Source organism: Herpailurus yagouaroundi, unplaced genomic scaffold (genome assembly GCF_014898765.1).
Source record: "Herpailurus yagouaroundi ecotype Mexico unplaced genomic scaffold, PumYag 28, whole genome shotgun sequence".
NCBI classification, from domain to species: Eukaryota; Metazoa; Chordata; class Mammalia; order Carnivora; family Felidae; genus Herpailurus; species Herpailurus yagouaroundi.
The window spans coordinates 143,049,978-143,071,341 of NW_024412376.1; the positions used below are offsets into that span (position 1 = coordinate 143,049,978).

At 35.9% G+C, this 21,364-nt stretch overlaps 1 protein-coding gene across 3 annotated transcripts in view; it reads right to left on the reverse strand.

Annotated features, from left to right (window-relative positions):
• Window positions 1-4,345: 4,345 nt before the first annotated feature.
• PCDH7 (protocadherin 7) overlaps window positions 4,346-21,364 on the reverse strand; it is a 424,945-nt gene continuing 407,926 nt past the window's right edge. For all 3 annotated transcript variants that reach the window (XM_040486161.1, XM_040486182.1, XM_040486172.1), the window contains one exon: window positions 4,346-8,791. In XM_040486161.1, coding sequence (XP_040342095.1) covers window positions 8,415-8,791 — 377 coding nt within the window. In that variant the 3' untranslated portion in view covers window positions 4,346-8,414. The remainder of the gene's footprint in view (window positions 8,792-21,364) is intronic.

A 21,364-nucleotide genomic window follows, 5' to 3' on the forward strand; every position in this document is an offset into this window, starting at 1 on the left:
GTCATGTCCAGCCTACTGTTTGCTTTTGTATGTCTGGTCGGCTAATTAACAATGGTATTTACGCATTTAAATAACTGAAAAAAATCTGGGATGCCTGCCTCAGTTGGCTGAGCATTCAACTTTGACTCAGGTCATGATCTCCCTGTTTGTGGGTTTGAGTGCCATGTCGGGCTCTGTGCTCACAGCCCAGAGCCTGGAGCCTGCTTTCCATTCTGTGTCTCCCTCTCTCTGCTCCTCCCCCATTCATGCTCTCTCTGTCTCTCAAAAATAAATAAACATGAAAAAAATTTAATAAATAAATACTTGAAAAAATCCGGAAATGTGTGTTTTTTTATCATATAAATACCTACACAATATCTTTGATTTTGCTTCTTGAATTGCAAAACCTAGAATAGTTGCCATCTAGCCCTCTACAGAAAAAGTTTGCCAACCTTTGTATATGCTTATATCTTTTAGTCTAATCATTGATATTGTTTAATACTTTGCTTCTTATCCAAATCTGTTTTGATGTTTCTCACAACTGAATAAAATATAGACTCCCGTAAAGAAAAAAGAAAAAAAGATCCCTCTGAACTCCAGAGAATGCAATTGTCCCCACAAACATGGATAAATATTGATTTACATAGTAAATATTTTATTCTATTAAATTCCTCTTAAACTAAGAATTATCACTGAAAACTATACTGAAAGATAACTTTGATCCTCATTTGGTAATACTCAAATCTGTAAAAATTATCATAGAATCTTGGATCTCTAAAACTCTATAGTCTCTCAGTGAATCATAAACTCCAGCTTAAGAAATACGAATCTAGTATATTCCAGTTGTACTGTACCTTCTGGACATGTATTCAAATAGTTGTTTCTATCTTAAAGTTAGGTTTAAAACAAAGTAAATGACCTGGCCATCTTATAATCTTATTTCTTTATTTTTCCAGTTATTATTTTTTTTGCCCTCCCTTCCTTTCCATAAAGGTATTATAAACGGTTTAAATACACAGTCAAATTTTTATAACAATCCATAAAAACTGTAATAAAAATGGTCTGTGTAATATTCTATAAAACACACTTAGAAGAAAACCTGACATTATCTAATCAAGTTACTACTAATTTACCAAGTCTGAGATATTGTAATGTAATTTCAGTTAAATTACCAAAATAAAACATCTTGTTTTTATCTTTTCCTTTAGATTGCTTATTCAGGTGTTTCTTTAGTGAACTCTTTTTTTTTCTTTTTTTTTTTTTAATTAGGCATATTGATTAACATTTTTATTTTTCAAAGCCCATATTAATTTCTGAGATCATATCTGACATTTATTTGTTGACCTTGTACATCTTTCTCATGACCTTTCTGGTAATGGATTATTTGAATCATAACTTTTAATGGAAAAAATAAAACTGAACATCACAAGTGAACTATAATTTTTGTTCAGCATCACCTGAGAGGGTTGGGGGCAAATTTTACATTTATGAATGATTAAGCATCTTCTACATCCTCCCACAGGAGTTTCATTAAATAGGCAAAATTATTTCTGTGCAGGTCACACTTATTAAATTCAACCAATGAATAAAATTTCCATTTAGTAGCCGCACAACAGGAAAAAATAAAGTTAGTGTTAAAGGAGAGCATAAATGTTTAGCATTCCACATTTTACATTCATATCTTTTCCTCACTCCCTGCAGCTTGGAAAATTTTTATTATCTTTGTTAATCACCTTCCTCCATGCAGTTTATAAACAAGTATTAGAGTAGGGATGAAGATAAGAGAAAGTAAACAAATGGAAGTTCAGTCTCTATTCACTCTACCTTCTAAGAGCTCAAGTAGTGATATTGTAAATTTCCATTAAAATAAAGCTGATTGGGTTGCAAATCCTCTAGTCCTTTGTGAGCAACCTACCATCCTACCACCTCCAGGGAAAATTAGGTTTACTTTTGAGAGGAGAAAAACACAAAGCAAATAACTTAAAGTATGGCAAAGAGCTTTAAGGTGGGGACACACACACACACACCCCAAGATAACATATAAAAAGAGAAAAGGGAGAAGACAAAAACTAATAAATAAATTTCTTTGTGAAATCAGCCTGTTTAAAACCAAAGTAACTCTGAGAATTCTACAATTCTCTGATTGCTTTTGATAAGGCTGATGGTCGGTTGTGATCATTCATATCCTCACACCTAGACTATTTATCCAGCCAGTGTCCATCAAAACGTCTTGGCCTGATAGATTAGGCCAGGGGTATTCAGCAGGAAGAAATTAGGCCATGCTGTTTTTAAGATTTACAATTTGCTGTCAGAAATCCCATACAAATTACAATTACTGCTGGGTATGTTGTGCAATGTCAAGTGAAGATAATTACCTGCCAATCTACATAATTAGCGCCCCCATCCCCCAAATTCCCACTTTACAAATGCCTATTTTATTCAGGTAAATGAGGAGAATTCTTTTCTTTGTCATTCTTCTAACTCATGCAAAATGTTTTGATTGGTACCTAAGCAAGCAGGGGGAAAATGCTAGTCTCGGCAGAACTTTATGTTGAAACTTTTTTCAACCTGAGAACAATTGTTAAAGAGTAAAATCCTTCATATATGGCTCGTCTAATAGCTTTCTTTCACCTTATATGGCAGGTGTTACAGGAATTTTGAGATGAATCTTAAAAAGCATTTGTAAACCATAATGTGTTCTATAAATGCAAGATAATGTTGTGCTAAGTCAAGCTTCTAAGTAACCAGATGAAACTCTTCCAAAGAGCCAGAGATGATAGAATAATGAGACTTAAGCCTTGGAAGCAATGCACATAACTTTCGTTGGCCTGTTTCTCGGGTCTACCTTCTTTCTAAATGTATCACTGTATTTTTACATTTTTGAGATTTTAAAAAGAATATATTTTTAACCTAAGAATGCAGTTTTAGGGTAAAGAGAAATATATATTGGCCAAATCTAAATAGAAAATGTTAAGCAGGAAAACACAGTGATTTCATTTTATTACTGTTCCACTGACTTCACTGATGTTTGGTTCTCACCAGTAGGAATGCAGAAAGCCCAATGAATGCATATATCATTGGGTCACCTCATTACAACTTGCAGCAGACTTTCTCAACATGCAACACTCTCAATTCCTTCTTCAGAGAAGGAAGGCTGCCAGCCACAATCAATTTACAAAGATATCTTTGACTAAAGAAAGAATATGCCATTCTATATAAAGTATGTTGGATTTTCATCCAAGCAAGGGGGAAAAAAAATGGTAGAGAAACTTCCATGCAAGGATCTTGAGAATGACTATTTTCCCACACAGGTAGGTGTTGGCAGTGCGGTGGTGAGATGGGACAAAAATACCATGGAATCTATTAGCATACGTAGAAAGTATTTTCTTTCCCTTTTAAGTCTCTGAGCTGGATTAGAGAAGAGAATTTGCCTGTTTGAATAGACACCAACTAAATGAAGAAGATAACCATTATAGTTAGGGGTATAATCCGATTGCAAAAAGTAAACATAAGAGTTAGATAGATAGATAGATAGATAGATAGATATAGTAGTTGATTGAAAAAATATACAAAGCGGGGGAAGCTTAACTAAAGAAAAAAATGAGTAAGATAAAAATTATATCTTTTGCTTCCAGTTTTTTTCTCTACATATCACATAATGTAAGACTCTTTAAGTCTCTCATGTATTTGTACTCACCACTGTTTTAGACTAAAAACAAACATTTCCTGAACAGATACATTTGACTTAGAATGTTTTACCTTAAATGTGAAATTTCTCTAGATAACGCCTGAAAAGATCAATCTTCATATTCATGATGAGAAGTTCTTCTACTATCCACTTAACATGTAAAAAGCTAGCTAGGTAACTGTTTTAGGGATTATTTTGATGAAACTGAAGAATCCAAGTTCTTTTTTTTTTTTTTTTTTAAATTTTTTTTTTTTAACGTTTATTTATTTTTTTGGGACAGAAAGAGACAGAGCATGAACGGGGAAGGGGCAGAGAGAGAGGGAGACACAGAATCAGAAACAAGATCCAGGCTCTGAGCCATCAGCCCAGAGCCCGACGCGGGGCTCGAACTCACGGACCGCGAGATCGTGACCTGGCTGAAGTCGGAAGCTTAACCGACTGCGCCACCCAGGCGCCCCTGAAGAATCCAAGTTCTATTCCGTTACAAAGTGAAGTGATATGACAGCTATGCATGGTGTCCTCTAAATCAACAATTACTGCAGCATTATCTTCTTTACTCCATCTTAATTTAGCAGAACTCAAACCATTTTAAATCAACCTGGTACATGCATCCATTCACTTCTCGTCCAATCAAACTGGAATTACCTGTCAACAGAGAAGTACACTTACGAGTGTGAAACCATTTGACCATGTTATATTTTAATTTGCAGAGACAAAAATGACAAGCAATTTATTTACATAAAACTGTACAAAAGCAAATTAAATTATGTAAAGTATTTCATAAATAGTTGGACGAGTGTTTAATACATTTCGTCATGTTTAGCATAGTTGCGTGCATAGTGACTTATAATAAACGATGATAAATTGTTCTCTGCTTCACTATCAACATCCAAGTAGCAGAACAATAGTCAATGATTAACATTACAAACAGATCGTACCACACTGAATGCAAGTGCTTTAAAATGTAGGAAAAGATGTCTGAAAGTAAACCCTAGGTAGCTGAAAAAAACGATGCCTCCCTCCAGATGTTACTTATACCTCTGCCTGGGTCCCAACTAACCAGCTTTAGAATATTCAGGATCATCTTCACTGTTTTTTCCCTCCTAAGGACACATTGTATATTTATCATTGATACAATATACCTAAAATTACTTGGTCTTTGGATTTCTCAGTCCTGTTTTTAGGGATAGCTTGACTCTTGGCGGCTTCTTTGGGTCTGTGTGTTATTTTATTTTCTTATAAGACAGCTTCCTAGGGTAGCCTTTCAGCCAGACATCTTCAGTACCTTCTTAGTTTTTCTTTCCATAAAAATAATGCCTCCCTTGTTTTCTGAAACTCAGGCAGCAGGCCAGTCAGAAACCATACAGAAATGATATCTGGAGGTTCAGAATGAGCATTAGATTTGAGACTGAAGCTATGGACATACACTTAAATTTTAATATACATAAATTTATATAGTTACTCATTAATTTATAAATGTGTCCTAATGTATAATGCATGCAAAGTTCACTTGAGATTCTTGTGTACAGAAAACAAGTATGGTTGATATACTGTCCAACCAAAATGAAACAGCAGCTAAAAGAAAAAATAACAACGAAAAGGAAATAAAGAACAGAAATTCGAAATCAATATTTGACCTTGCAGAATGGACTGATTTCACCCCTGATAATATCTCTCTGTGTTACTATTACAATAAATGATTTAGCCTTCTAGTCAGAATTAAGCAGCCCATATGAATTAATGCCTTAGTTTTGTTTTATGAATGAACGGTATTTAAGACTGGTCCATTATCTGAGTTTGTCAGAAGGCAAATTTTTAATATATTATTTATTATTTTCAGAAAATAAACATGGATAAATATACAAGATCAAAAAAGTCGGGAATAGCCCATTTTCCCTCATTGTCCAAACCCAACAACCGTTTTTTTACCATAACAACAGGTATAAAAGGCACAGTTGCTTATTTTGCATTCACTCATTTATTTTTTTTTTGTGTCTTTTTATTGATTTTTTTCAAAAGCACTCTATATATGGAGTGGCACCAGATTTAACCTATTCAAAATAAAAGTCATACAAACACAAAATATATTTCTGTGTCATGCCAGCTCATTATATAATAAACATGTTATGAGAGCTAATTCTACTAGAATTACTGCGAATACTTACAGTACACGGAATTTTATTCTTTCACACCCATTTTAGTTCTAAAGAGAGGATCACGAGTTAAATGACAATGACATGGCTGTCTTGAACATGGTGCAAATGTCATTGGGGAATATGGATCCAATTAATCCGAAGGTCCAGTATGACCCGTATTAGCTTTATAGACAACAGAAGGGTTTCAAAATAGAGTGAAATGAGCTATCTAATGGTTTCAAGTGTCTCATGAAAGAAAGAAAAAAATGCATTAAAAAAAGTTTGTTGAACACCTGTGTTATGCAACTGAGTATTTGCTTCGTAACGTGCAAGAAAAAATATGTATACATTTCATAAGTATCTTTAGAAGTATTTTGTCTTAATAGGTACTTACAGATTATACAAGGCAGAACTGCTTTAATGCAGTTTCCTAACAAAGTACTAGAATTGCATCTTTCCATCATGTAAATAATAATCAAACATAAACATGTTCAATTATTGATATTTTAGTCCAACGTTTTTGTTTCAATTACATATCTTCTTTCATCCTAACTATTATACATAAACTAACATCCAAATGAAAACTCCATTTAAGAAAGAGCAGAAGGAAATGACCCCCAAAAAGTAGCCCACCAAACAGAGAAGTGGTTTTTAAAGATAAACGTTTTGATGACTTAATAATGAGTTCACAACCTCTAGTCCAGGCTGCTTCACCTTATAGTCTAAGAAATTCTGTAAAGAATAAAACATCCAAAGCTACACTATTTCTACAGTTTGCTAGAGAGCCATCAGCCTATGTCTTAACCAGGTTGCAAACATTCAGTTTTGGGAACATTTGCTCTCTTCACCTGTTATCCCCTATTCCGTCCCTGGATTGTCACTTTTGTCTGAATGTCCCAGCTCAGTCTCCAATTATGTTAAATCATCTTCTATAGAACAAATGACTCAAAATCTATATGTTCTGGTTTGGATTTTTTTTTACACTGAAAAAAACTGCATATTTTCCCACATTGAGATGTACATACAAGGAAACATATCATTGCCCAGAACTCCTTTCTTTCGTGTTCAGTCTGGATTTAACTCATATTAAATAATGTCCAAAATCACACTTGTGACAAATCAATTAGGGTGTCACCTTGTTTCAATGTTGTAAGTCTTAAAAGAGTGCCATATTGCACAGGATCCAGGATTAATGCACTTGTGTTATCTGAAAGAGTGTGTTAAACACATGAAAAACTACAATTGGTATTTTGAAATGTAAAGAATAAGGCCAGGAAGCACAACCTGGATTCTAAAATGGTTAACAGTGAGTTTAACTTAATAGACTGTATGCCCACATATCCTTCTTTCTCTACCTTCCCACAAATACGATTTTTAAAAGTGGAATCTTCCCTGCTAATATTCTTTTTTGAAACTAAACTTGAACCTAAACTAATCACCTACTCTAATACCAAAAATACATCACTTTAGTTTTTCATTTTCTGAGCTTTCAAAGAAAATCCATTTTACAAGAGAATGCCTGTTTTCGGGTATGGAGACAACATAAAATAAGCTAGTGCTGGAGTATTTCTGTGGGTGCATGGGTTCGGTTGCTTTTGTTTCTTAATGAATTTCCATGTCGAGACCAAATCTACCTCATGATTTCCCTGATCTGCCGTGTGATCTTTGGCCTTTTAATGACAATTAATGACAATTGTTCCAGTTCGTTGGTAATAGTGGTGCCGTTCGGAAAAAAAAAAATATATATATATATATATAATTTTTACAAGTTATAATTAGTGTAATTGACTTGTAATTGGCCAAGATTGTGTCCATACAAAAAATATTCAATGGACGTATGGGGTTGAAGTTGATACTCCTGACTTGAAAAGAACAACGTATGCCAATTTGGGACTGCAATCTCCAGCGGGGTATTGTCTACTTGTCAGTCTCTGTTATTAGAATATGGCACTTGTGAGATTCTCAATTTTACGGCCTCTTACGGAGTCCCCCTTTCTAAGAACTGTACCTCTACAGGGACTCTATCATTTTGGGGGGATTGCCTTTCATGGTGATTAATCATATCCTGATGGTATGTCTGAAATACATCTTACCTGATCTGTTTTTGGTTTTGGTTTTGTTGTTGTCGTCATTGTCGTTATTATTAGTATTATTTTATTTTCACGTTTATTTTTTTGACCAGCCGGATGGCATTCGAACTAAATCAAAGTGACAAAATCATGCTTCAGCTTAGGGATAATGAGATTGTGTTGTGTTCTGCTAATCAGGCTTGTTACCATGAAAGAAAACTTGCAACCATCTTTTTTTTTTTTTTTTCCTCCTTGGAGGGGGATGGGGAAGAGGGATAGCAGGTGTTGGGAATAATCGGTGAAGGGGTTAGACATGCAAGTAACAAGAATGGTTTCTACATTGTACATTACAATCAGGCTAACAGTATCACTAAAGGCCTGATCTGGAGGCAGAAGTGGCAGGCAAAGCTTTGTCTCTTTGGTAGCCCCCTCTTTTTGATTAAACGGTTTTTCTTTGTAAGGTTTTTTTTTTTTTTTTTTTTTTTTTTGCCCCTTATTCTCCTTCTCATACATGAAAAGAACTTTGTTGTTCTCCTTTAGAGCCTACAGGTAAACTTCTCTTCTAGTGAGAGTATTGACAGGAGATGGCTTGTATTCCCCTGTTTTTGTAAGGGGAATATCCTCGGGGTTGGCTTCCTCATTTTTGCTGAAACTAGCTGCACTGAAGGTCTCATAGGACGAGGTCAACTTTTTGTTCAGGAGGTTTCTGTTGCGGTCACCCATGATGGCGGCCTCGCCATTGGCCAGCTTTTCCTGGCTTCCTCGTTCATCAACAGGCATGAAAGTGGAGAGTTTGGGCTGGCTCTTCTTCCTCTCTGGAGAAGTACGGACTGGCATCCAGCAGGAGTCTGAGTGGCCATATTCGTCACACTCACGGGTACACTTCCCAGTCAGGGCTACATCTGGAAGAGGTCTTGAATCTGAAATTCAAGGAGAAGAAAACGTTAAAGTTGGCCACCCTGCAACTGGCTTTCCTGATATGTATGAAATTGGAAGAGGGGGACATATATATATTCCATATATATATATATATATATATGGAATATATATATATAATTTTTCATATTATTTTCCTTTTTTCAACACCCCGTACTTCATCATTACCATAGAGCTGTTTTGATTTCATATCCATTAAAGATAAGGTTTTGCAAAAAGAACAAATACTATGGAAAGAAAGGCATGAACAAACTAATACATTTAAGTCTGTAGGATAGATAGGTACATATGCATTTGTTACAGAACAGGGACATGTGTATATTCTCAAGTAGAAATAAAGTGCATATGTGTATTTGTATGGGTATAAATGTTTCCACATGCATAAGAAACGTTATTAAACCTAAATAGATAATTTGCTCTATTTATAAATTATCCCAGAAATCGTGTACTTTTGCCAATTGGATTTCATCCTGCTTATACATTATTCATGGCATGCAAATAGGCAAAACCTTATATTTAAAATACATTCTAAAACATCAGGGTGACTCAGAAAGCAGAAGCTAAATTGACAGCACATTATTTGGTAAAAAGTAAAAAAAACAAAAAAACAAAAAAACAAAGTACAAGTAGGTTATGGATGTGAACATATTAGCAACATCATCACCTACCCCACCCTAGCCCACACCCACCTCCCACCCACCATGTCACATGACCTAATATGTGCTGTAGGATAATCCCTTAAGTGTTCACAGAAGAAAACATTTGCCAGTGTGTTTGCTGAATAGAAATATTAGGTGAAATGCAGTGTATTGGGTAAATGCAGTCAAGCTCCTAAAGTTCTGATGAAATAGGGTGTACACCTAATGAATGTTAATGCCTCGTAGAACTGGAAATGTCTTCTAGTACTGTGAAGCGAAGTCATATCTAGAGAGTTCTTAGGGATCAGGATTAGAGATGGAAATTGAGAATTATCTGAATATGTAAGCAAAATCATTAACATGTGTCTGTCTTTGGAGAATAGGTATGCATTTTCTTACTCTTGACATTTTTTAACAGACTATTTTTCTTTGAAAGAGAGAGAGAGAGAGAGAGAGAGAAACTGCTCTACCTCAACAGATTCTAAATGAATTGCTTCTAGGGTATTATTTAGTATAAATTTTAGTTTATTTTATTGTCAAACAAAAGAACATAATATGACTGTGCTCCAATTTATATCATACGGCATCATGTTTTCTTTCTTTCTTTCCTTCTTTCCTTCTTTCTGTCTTTCAACAAGGCTTTGCACTTAAAAGACTGACAAATTTTAACCTCTGCAAATACATTCACATCAATGGAATCAGTGAAATTTGCTTCTACATAACCTTGCGTAGATTTGGTTTAAAATAGACAAAGGGGTTATTTACATTATCCCCGATATATTTATACCCTCTGCTTCTGTCTCCACACACCATTCTCTATAATTTAACATTACATTCCTATCTGGGCTATCATTTGTATAGGTTATTTCAGAAGTTTTACCCTGCCAAATCTCCTAAATCAAAGCAGTCCAATGCATGCCATTTTTTCCCCCTGCAGTGATGGATAACTGAAATATTGACATTTGTCAGCCCATTGATTTTTGAGCCACTATGGCCTGAGATTTTTATGCTGTGTGCTCAGAGTTCAATGAGGAAATGCCAGTGCTCTTCCCAGAAAATCTACAGTGACTTTAATCTTTCCAAAAGGTAAAATGCATAGATAATTATTTATAGTAGTTGCACATGCTGTGCTATTTGACTTCGAAGGGGGAAGACCCTACTAATTGTATCATCAAAAGATAAAGCACTTTCTTATTCATTTTCTTATGCCAAAAATTCCCTCTGTGTCTCTCAAACACATATTTTAGATGCATTTAAAAAATCAAACTATTGGCAATTTTAGGAATGATTTTTGTAATGTAGTTAGTTTAAATGAACAAAATGTGAGGTCTTTGGGAATATTTTCCATCTTGGGATGCTTTGTTTATTTGAAGCTGACTTAAATGCCTTGAGCAGGAAAAACCCTTATAAAAATGACAAGTGTAAGATCAGACCTATTTTATTCTAAATATTCCTTTTTTTTTTCATCGCTTTAACAAGTTCAATTTTTTTCTTTTTCTTGTATGATAGTGCCTCTCAAAAAAACAAGAAAGTGATCAGGAATAAAGCTACTAAAATAGGAAAAATCTCTTTGAATGTGGTCATCATTCCCTGTAAAAATGACCCAGAATGCTCTCCAAACATTTAAGTTTACTTAAGTCTCACACAACGTGTCAGTTTACTTGCACAGTGACTTAGATGTCCTCTGCTTTTGGGGGATTAATTCGTGTTTTCAGTCTTAAATTTGTGGCACTTTGTTTTTCTTTTGCTTGAGATACATTTAGAGACAGCTCTGAGTGCTGTGTAATATGCAAACAATTCTTCTTACCTGTTGTTTTACACGTGTACCTGAATGCCCTATAGTTGATAAGAAATTATATTTATTTAGATTGACTCAATTTCTCATCAAGTAGAAACGAGATACTCTTCAATTTCTTCCCTCAGCCTTTACCTCATAGTCTGGATTATTTCCTGTGAAAATCGATTTCCTCTTATTGCTTTTATCAAAGGCAACTTGTCTTCTCTGCCATCAGCCGCCTGTGGGCTGTCACGTCTCTATCCAAGAGGCACGACTTTTAATAAGGATCTCCCGTCACTTCCAAAGTCAGACACTTGATTGGGGACCACAGTGGAAGTTGACAAGCCTAATTGGCTGAGACATGTTGCAGTGTTTGTCATCACATTTAGAAAATAATCGAGAGAGGCTATAAGAGATTCATCACAAGCAATCAAAACTTCCAATCTTGATGAGTCAAGTGAATCCTCAAAAGCAATGCCAATGGTTAACAAATACAGTATATATTATGATGCTATTTATTAAGGGAAGGCATGAGTGGAATAGTGTTTTCCTGTGTCTCTATATTTTCTTATTTTCACTATGCAAGTCTACTTTTTTTTTGTAACACAAAAGTTATACAGGGTCTTCAAGAATCATTGAAGGTACTTCTTCTCCCTTTCATAAAAGGTACACTCTTAAAATGTCCTGCTTTGTGGAATTACAGAGGCACACCTTACACAGCCAGTAACCATCTTTCAGTCTTTCATCGAAGGATGTGGTTTTGATATCTAAGAACATTATTTCATGCTTTGGTTTAGTACTACGTCCTTTAATTTGGACCTGAGTGAAGACGGGAAGGAGTTAATCACAACTCTTGTCAGTTGGCGTTGAGTAAATCAATAAAAAGTAAAATATTCTGTATCAAATTAAATGGTACTCGCTATCAGCATTTTCCACCACAAAATCGGTTCCTTAGAACCCCCCTCCACACCCCTGCTTAATCATATCAAATCTTGCAAAGAGTGGATGTAGGAATGATATTCATCAGATCCTATGGCTGCTTTAGCATTGCCTGTGGCATTCCAGTTATGCTATTTACTAGAACCATCACATCGGCTTGGAGAGTTAACGGCCTTTCTTAGGCATTAAGTTAATTTGCTTCTTGCAAGTCCAGCTTTAAGCCATCCTAATAGCTGACAATTTATAGCATAGAAAGTACTTTCCCACGCCCACTCTTTTTACAAGGAGGGTGGCAGCAGTGAGGGGCCCATTCTCGGGAACAGCGAAGGCCAAAGAATAAGTGTTTAGACTTTCACTTTAGTGTCGCTCATAACACCATAATGCTCCTTCTTAAAATGTAACAGCTGGGTAGTTAGAGGTCAACTGCGGCTACCCATGGCCATAAGGAAAAGCTAGAGTCTCCAAAGGAAGAGGAAAAAAAAAAAGTGTCTGGGCAGCTCAGGACATAGGTTCCACAAAGTCCCCAATCTTACTACTTCGTGACAAAAATGGTGCGACCTCCCTAAAACCATACATCTCTTAAAGTGGAAGAAATTATAATGAATTTAAGGACTCAAGCTCTTTCTCAGAAAAGAAGTGCAGGTGTCCTTACTGGGCTCCGTTGATGAGCCGACCTGGGAAAATGCTGGTACAGTGATCTCAACAATAAGGGACCGACAGACGATATGTGGAATCATCAGAAAGAGCAAGGAAACCCAGATTTATTCAGGCATTTCATGTTTCCTGACGCTGTCCTATACAGTTCAGAAACCATTACAGGCATCTTTATTACTGAAAAGAACTGTATTGTTCAGACTTCTTGAAGACAGATCTGCACCAGTAGGGATTTTCGTATGCTGAGTTATGCATTCTGTCAGAATCCTGGGCACCCCCTTTACTTCAGGCCCTTGGCTTGGGGCTGAAGATACAAGGATATTTTCCTCTCCTAAGAGAAGGCATGAACATGTTGCATTTATAGTTTTAAAATATTTCCAATGAGGTTTTCTTTTAAGCTCAGTTATTTAAAGCTATCTGCATCTTTTGCTTATTTGTTGGATACACAAATTACTTAACTCTCTGATCCTGTGATAAATGAGCTGTTAGTCAAGGTGTTGATGTTCATACCATTCCTACAATTTTTTTTTAACTCAAACACTAGAATATTATTAAAATTACTTGAGAAAATTCTGGAAATGAAAAATTGTGTCATTCTCTCCTTTTGGGGAGGGGAAAAACACATAGAGGCACCTTTTGCTTTTCTTTCTTTTTAAAGTATTTTCTTCTTATACTTCCTGATTTCCTGTTATACAAAGACTTCTTTTTCTAGAGTCACATCTAAATTCTGGTGGAGTTTACTGGACAATGAAAAGGTTTTACAAAAGGATGAACAACAAAAAGTAAGACAATTGGTAATGGTTTTCCAACAAATATTTTAACATTACCTTTATTTTTGTAATCCAAAAGAAAATGTCTCTTTTACTCAAATGATTGAATAAAGGGCTTTATTTTAAAATAATTGTAAGAAAATGATTCACTTTTGTTTTATATAATACAACTGAGTACATAATTAAATAAACCCTTTACTAGAAAATTATTATTGCAGTCAACCAAGAATACGTGTCAGGGGATGAAATCCACAAAGCTCACATGGACTTCGACGTGGCTTTTTAATGTAAATAAACTAAAGATCCCTACCTTTTATCTGTTTGGGGAATTTGGGAAAACTGAAAAGGTAAGCACATAAATAGATAATGGTGAGGGTAGGAACCATTGATGCGGGCAAGCAGCTTGTAATCCTTTAAATGTCTGAATACTGTCTGGAAGAAGGGGAGATTTACAGTTACCTAAGTGTCACCTAGGGGTACAAAAAAGGGCTTAAGATTTTTAAATAGTGTTCTAATTTGTCACAAAATCACTTGATCCAAGCAAATTAGAAGAGGATATAAGGATGGCCCATCCACCCAACCTTAACTTCAGTCTTACCTATGGACTCCTAAGCATATCCCGATTGGGACGAGTTTGTGAAAAGAACAAATTCTTTTGTCTCAGCATTGTTGAGAGCGATTCTGGGTGCAGCAGGTAGAAGCTGTATGACTTTGGATGCAATTTCTCTGAGCCTCAAGATCCTTGTGTTTGAGTTAATAATACCTACTCCCTTACCTATTGCAGGGATAAAATAATTAATGTAGAGAATACCTATGGTCTCTGGTGCAGTGTAGATGTTCAGTAAACAGTAGGTCATAGCCCCTTTAGATAATTAAGGAGGTATATATATATATATATATATACACACACACATGAGGAGGTATATATATATATATATATATATACACACACACACATAAGGAGGTATATATATATATATACACACACACATACATAAGGATATATATATATACACACATACATAAGGATATATATATATACACACACATACATAAGAATATATATATATATATATATATATATATATATATATATTCTCTCTAGTCTTCCATAAGTGAAAAGTATATTATTTAGGGAAAGAGGAGCCAGGCTCCTTGGATTCAAAATCTTAATTTTGTCACTTTAGGGAGTATGTAATTATGAACAAGTCACTTGATTTTTTTCTCAAGTTTATTTACTTTGAGAGAGAGAGACAGATAGAGAGAATAAGTAGGGGAGGGACGGAGAGAGTGGGGGAGAGAATCCCAAGCAGGCTCCATGCTGCCAGCACAGAGCCCGATATGGTGCTTTGTCCCACAAACTGTGAGATCGTGACCTGATCCAAAAATCAAGAATAGAATGCTTAACTGACTGAGGCATCCCGACGCCCTATAAGTAACTTGATTTATTTAAATTACCTCATCTATATAACGAGTATAAGAATAAATTAACTTCTTAGGATTATGGTGAGCATTAAGTGTGTTAATATAGGTAAAATATTTGTAATAATTCTCAAACACACAATAAACCCTCAATAAATATTAGCTACTTCAGGCACACCATCCCTCATGCACAATTCTGTCCTCAAAAGAGCTTTGAAAACCAAAGTTTTGTTTTGTTTTGTTTTCCCATAAATTTACACCTCGGACATTCAATCTAAGGCTATTCTTCATCTTTATCTTATGTGGTATAAATATTTATGTTTTTCTCTAGAAATAGTGTGTTTCATTAAGAGCACTGTCTAGGTCTTAGATTTTTTTAAGTAATGTATGATGCATGCATGATAATACCTTTTTTAACATATGAAGGACTCTGAATTTTCAGATGTATTTGGTTAAAAGGTTTTCAGAAAACATTTTGTGGAATTAATACCAACCATCAATCAAAAGGGCATGTATTTTGAGTTACTTTTCCTGTTGTTCTAATGTCTTTATGCTTATAGAGTCTGCAGTATACGAGACCTACCATCTGTTTAGGAAAATACACAGGTTGCCATATCCTGGATACTCTACGTCAGGTGCTTATTTATTAAGACTTTTCCAGAGAAGACGTATTCCGTATGTGTCATGATGTTTGCTCCAAACGAAAAAGGAAATGCTCTATTATTTGCAGTTACCTTTACAACCTACCCAGAACAATCTCACAATTAATACTTTTTATCTGAAAGAGATTTGCCCCTTAAGTACTGGGTTGTTACTTGCTACATTGTTTTGCCTGTATGAGTTGTAACATAAGAAGGTGCTCTGAAGAGAGGCCAAAAATTGGCAATAAACTAATCTAAGACTAAGAGGTTGAAATTTAGGAAGGACAATAAATGTAGCAGGGCAAACACCTCAGATTCAGTGCACCCTTCATACACCGGAAATAACGCAACAAAAAGCCATTCAGCAAATGAGCTCTGTAGATCTCATGATACCTGTACATGACAGTTGTGAATTGTGGCAAAAGGCCAGGAATTAATCTCCTATACACATTACTTTGGAATGTGACATCACTGATCTTATGTCAAGATGTAGATTCTACGTCTGTACCCCTCGAAGACAGGCCAGTTTAGATGATTGGAATGTGGCAGAAGTGAAACCGTGTTATTTCCACACTAGGTTTCAAGAAGTCTAGCAACAACATCTATTGCATTTGCCCGTGGAACCCTGCCATCCCTACCCCAAGAGAACACACAATCTAGCTTCTTTGAAGATGAAACACTATTTGAGAAAGAGACTCCCTTGTAACTGAGCCATGCACCAGTAGCAGGGGAGCCACAGAAATGTGAGAAGTAATAAACCTTTGTCATTTGAAGCCCCTACATTATGTTTGTTTGTTTTTGCTTTTCTGGGAGGGGGAAGAGTTTATCAATACAGTGATGGATCACGGAGATAATGATCATGGGTGTATTATTATAGGATCTGCTATATATAAACAACAGCGAGATCTGGAAATAACATATGCTACTTATTTTATGTCTTCTTATCATGAGTCACAAACTGACCAATATTACTGAAAGTACAACTCTTGCAAAAAACATTTTCAGAGACGTATGCACATTTTAATTAACAAGTTCAAGCTGAGGGCTACTAGAGCAAGCTCTGGAAATTCTGGGTATGCAATTATAGGATTTCACTGCATTTTCTACCTAGGAGTGTTCTAGTTCAAGCTGACATGCCAAGACAATATTAAAATGTTTAAACATGTTTGAAAGCATCAGCAACTTTTCTCTGTACCTTAGGCTAAACTCAGTTAAACAGCAATTGAATGTATCTCAAGAAGCATTTACTGCCCTGAGGCTTAGACCACTGTCATTCTGAATGTGGCATTATCATATACAGAGGACACAGCGCACACCATGTCTCAAGCAGTCTTGCTGAATCAACTCAAACATGAATCTGCTGGTTGGCACATGAAAACTGCACTACAGCAGAAAAATCTACGGTGACTGCTTGGGAGTGATCAATTTATGCGCATCAGAGATGTGATTTCACTTTGATTTCTCTCTTTATACATGAAAATTACAGGGGTGCAGGTTACACTGTGTGGAAGGAGAAGAAGGAAAGAACTGGAAATGAGAAGATGCTCCGATATTGATCAAAAGAGTTCATAAAACACAGGAAAAGACTGGGGCATTTATTTCACAAGTTAGCAATTCATTATTCCACTAAAGGCCAATCCTGGTTTTTCAACCACTCGTGCTTATTTTCTACCGCAAAAGTCCTATCTTTCATAAGTTTTTTTTCTTATGTTAGAAGTTATTTGTTTTGGGTGTCAAAGTCTTTAATAATCTAATAAAAACTACAAGTATTGCCCCCCCTAGATGGAGATATATATACCACACAAAATTGCATAAGGTTTCCATGGGGTTCAAGGTAACCAAGTTAGGATCACAATATATTTGCAGCCTCCTGGTGGATGGGAGAAAGATGGAATATTTTTTATACTTGACATTTTTTCCCCTTTGAGTCTGATTCAAAAGTTAAGAAATATTTCACAATCCGACATGCATCTTCAAAAAATAGAAATTATATGCAGTAAATTATCATTCAAATACTGATGGAAAGATTTAAAACAAACAAAAACAATTTATGAAACAGATTTTGAAGTAAGAAAAAAATAACTTAGGTTTGACCATGTTATTATTTGAGTTTGGTCACATAAACGTTCCAATCCGAAAGCCCCAATAATCTATAAGGCTTTATGTAAATAGGAAATTAAAGTTTGGGGATAGATTTAACAGATTGCTCATCACCAGTTGGAAAATGTATTCTTTCCTAAATGTGATATGCAACATTTGCTTCAAATCGGGGTCTTGGATTGCCAGTGACCAGATCTCCATTCACCTACTAGAAGATGGGAGGTGGATTGTTGTTATTATGAAAACTTACACAAAAATAATGATAATCCAGATGAAGTTTTCTTTTTTTTTTTAAGTTAATGAAAGGTATTAGCCACTTTATAGTGGTTTTCCTGTTGCTAACACTAAAAGTATTGCAAACATCAACTTTGAGTCACTTGCAGTAAGTCTCAAATCTTCAGTTGTCTTGTTGACCATAAAGTTGTAGAATATATACCCTACAATAAATATTAATATTACCTTTAGGAATGTATGTTTACTCTAAAACTAGTACATGAAATCTCGATTAACTGTTAGAATATTATCTTTGGATTGTGTTCTTAAAGGCAGTGTTCATTTTATCTTTGCCTCCCCACATAACATAATTCTGTACAAATAAAGAGGATAACAAAATTGAAAAAAAATCAATTAATATATATTATTTTCTCCTACTTTCTTTCCTCCAACATAAGCCACAATAAAGCATTTAAAAAAATAAGCAAGAAGTTTACAAACAGTTCCTGTACTAAGGATCTGGTATTAAATACCTATATACTGAATGCAAATATGTTCAATATTAAAACAATTAATTCAATATGTGGGGACGTCTTAAGAAGAACATCACTACAGTGGCTATGATGAGATAGAAGATATTTCTAAGTATTGTTTTCTATGCATTATTTTGTGTGAAGTCCAGAATAAAATAAACTATATTAAAGCTCAAATCATGTAGGAAGGAGAACTGTAATGTAATTGTGATTACTCTTTGCACGAGGGCAAATTGCAGCAATTTAGATTCATGGAAGCAATATAATTATTTTTTTAATGTGGCAAAAAAGCACAGTACCCATGCATTTTCTTCTTCAACGTAGTGATCTTCAGAAACTACGCAATTATTCTAATGATACGGCCATTTTCAAATATACTCTCAAACTGTTTGTTTGAGATTACCTATTGAAATATTTCACAAGTTGTACAGAAAAGCTTATCTGATTGGAAGTACTTCTGTAATAACAGCTGCATTGTAACAGAATCCCATTAGTTCTTGTGATTTGGGACAAAGACGAGAAGTTCCTCCTTTGTGTTCCTTACTCTCAGGAAGTTTTCATGAAAACTTTGTGTCACAGTGCTGTTGAGAGATGAGGTCTGGGAAGCTTTTAGTGGGTGGGAGCTGAGAAACCATTTATGGGGAGAGTTTTATTTATTTTTTTTTAAATTTTTTTTCAACGTTTATTTATTTTTGGGACAGAGAGAGACAGAGCATGAACGGGGGAGGGGCAGAGAGAGAGGGAGACACAGAATCGGAAACAGGCTCCAGGCTCCGAGCCATCAGCCCAGAGCCCGACGTGGGGCTCGAACTCACGGACCACGAGATCGTGACCTGAGCTGAAGTCGGACGCTTAACCGACTGCACCACCCAGGCGCCCCAAAGGGGAGAGTTTTAAAACCTCTGGAATTCTGGCTCCTTACTCTGGTCAATAAGTTGATCAGTTGAAACGAAACTTGGCAATCACAATTAAGACTGAAAGAGTGAAGAGCATGAGAGTGCAGGGCAGGTAAATAAAAGGAAAAGGAAGTAAAGAACTGTTCTCTGATGATTAGCAAACAGGACTCAAAGAGCAGCTAAAGTGGGGGAAATCAATGAAGTAACACTGGATCAGTCTGCTTGATTGATTTTTGCTGCTCATTGAAATGTTTTCCTTTATTTACTTCCTATTTCTTCAGAGAGTGGCAAAGTCTCACTATTGAACCTCCCTTGGAGCCTCTGATTGGCAGAGAAGCGAGCTCTGGGTATCCTTTCTTGCTTACATTACATCTTCTCATGCTGCATGGATCCAGAGGCACATCTAATGCTCCATGTGACTCTGCAGAAGCCATCTTGCATCTCCTCTCCCTTTTGGTGGTGGGCAGAACAATGGCTCCCTGCAAGGACGCTACCTCATAAGCCCCAGAACCTGAGAACATGTTAGGTTACCTGGGATAGGGGGATTAAGGTTTCAGATGGTGTTGAGGTTGCCAACATACTGACCTCAAAATAGGGAGATTTTTAGGGGGTTAGGCTACAAACCAAGGAACGAGGGAAGGCTCTGGAAAAGGCAAGGCAACAGATTCTCTTCTTCAGCCTCCAGAAAGGAAAGTAGCCCTTGTGAGACTAATTTTAGCCCAGGAAGACCCATGCCAGACTTCTGACCTACAGAACTTTAACATAATACACTTTTGTTTTCTCTAAGACACTAAATTTGTAGCACTTTGTTACCATTTCAAGAGGAACTAAATACACACTTCCATCAATTTTCTGGTTAGAGTAGGGACAGCATAGACTTGATGTATTTGATCCTTTCTACCCATATTCCATCCATGAAAGGAAATAGAGTAGAACACTTTTGATCTGCAATGTTTTCATTGAGTCATGTTTATCTAATTTTTGAGCATCTGCTCAAGAATTTTTATGTTGCACTTTTGAAAATTTCACTATATCATAGTATATCATTGTCTAAGTGATTTGTATATGACAAATCAACAAAGTTCGATTTCTTTTTAGTCCAGTAAAGTACTAACAACTCACTTTTCTGAACAATCACCTCCTCCTGCTCCCGCCCATCCCTCCAGTGATAACCCTCTCTGAGATCCTTACCAGAGAAATCACTTTAAGCCATTCTATATTTGGGAGGTGTGATTCCCAAAAATAGAAAGAAAGAAGGGGGGGGGGGGGGGGGGGGAAAAAGAGAGAGAGAAAAAGGGACAGAGAGAGGAAGAGAGAGAGAGAGGGAGAGAGAAAACTGGGCATTACACAACATCTAAGAAGTAGAGCCAGGAACTAGAACATGGCCCTAAAGAGAGCTTTGTCAGATTTATGGGGATTTTGTGACTTCCTGATATCTATTACTTGAGTATCATTTTTGTGTTGGTGTTTGTTTTGTTTTGTTTTAAAATGTTTTTATTTATTTATTTATTTATTTATTTATTTATTTATTTTGAGAGACTGAGAGAGTGCATGCAGGAGAGGGGCAGGGGCAGAGACAGGGAGAAAGAGAGAATCCCAAGCAGGCTCTGAACTGTCCATGTGGAGCCCGATGCTGGGCTTGAACTCACAAACCGTGAGATCATGATTTGAGCCAGAATCAAGAGTCAGTCACTTAACCAACCGAGCCACCCAGGCACCTCTGTTTTTGTTTTTATTTAGCCCGTTTTGCTCCTAGGAGGTAGCAGTAGCATGTCTACTAAGAAAACACCTGTATCATTATTTTAAGGACATTAAGTAGAGTAGCAATTCTGTCTCTAGAAGAAAACCCCCTTCTATAAATTTCAGTATAAACTTCAAATTCCAAGTGTTTGCACAGAAGCCCCTTCAGCATCTCTATCCTGTCTACCTGTCATCCTTAATCTCTTTCCATTCTTACTTGCTTTCTTTGGCCAC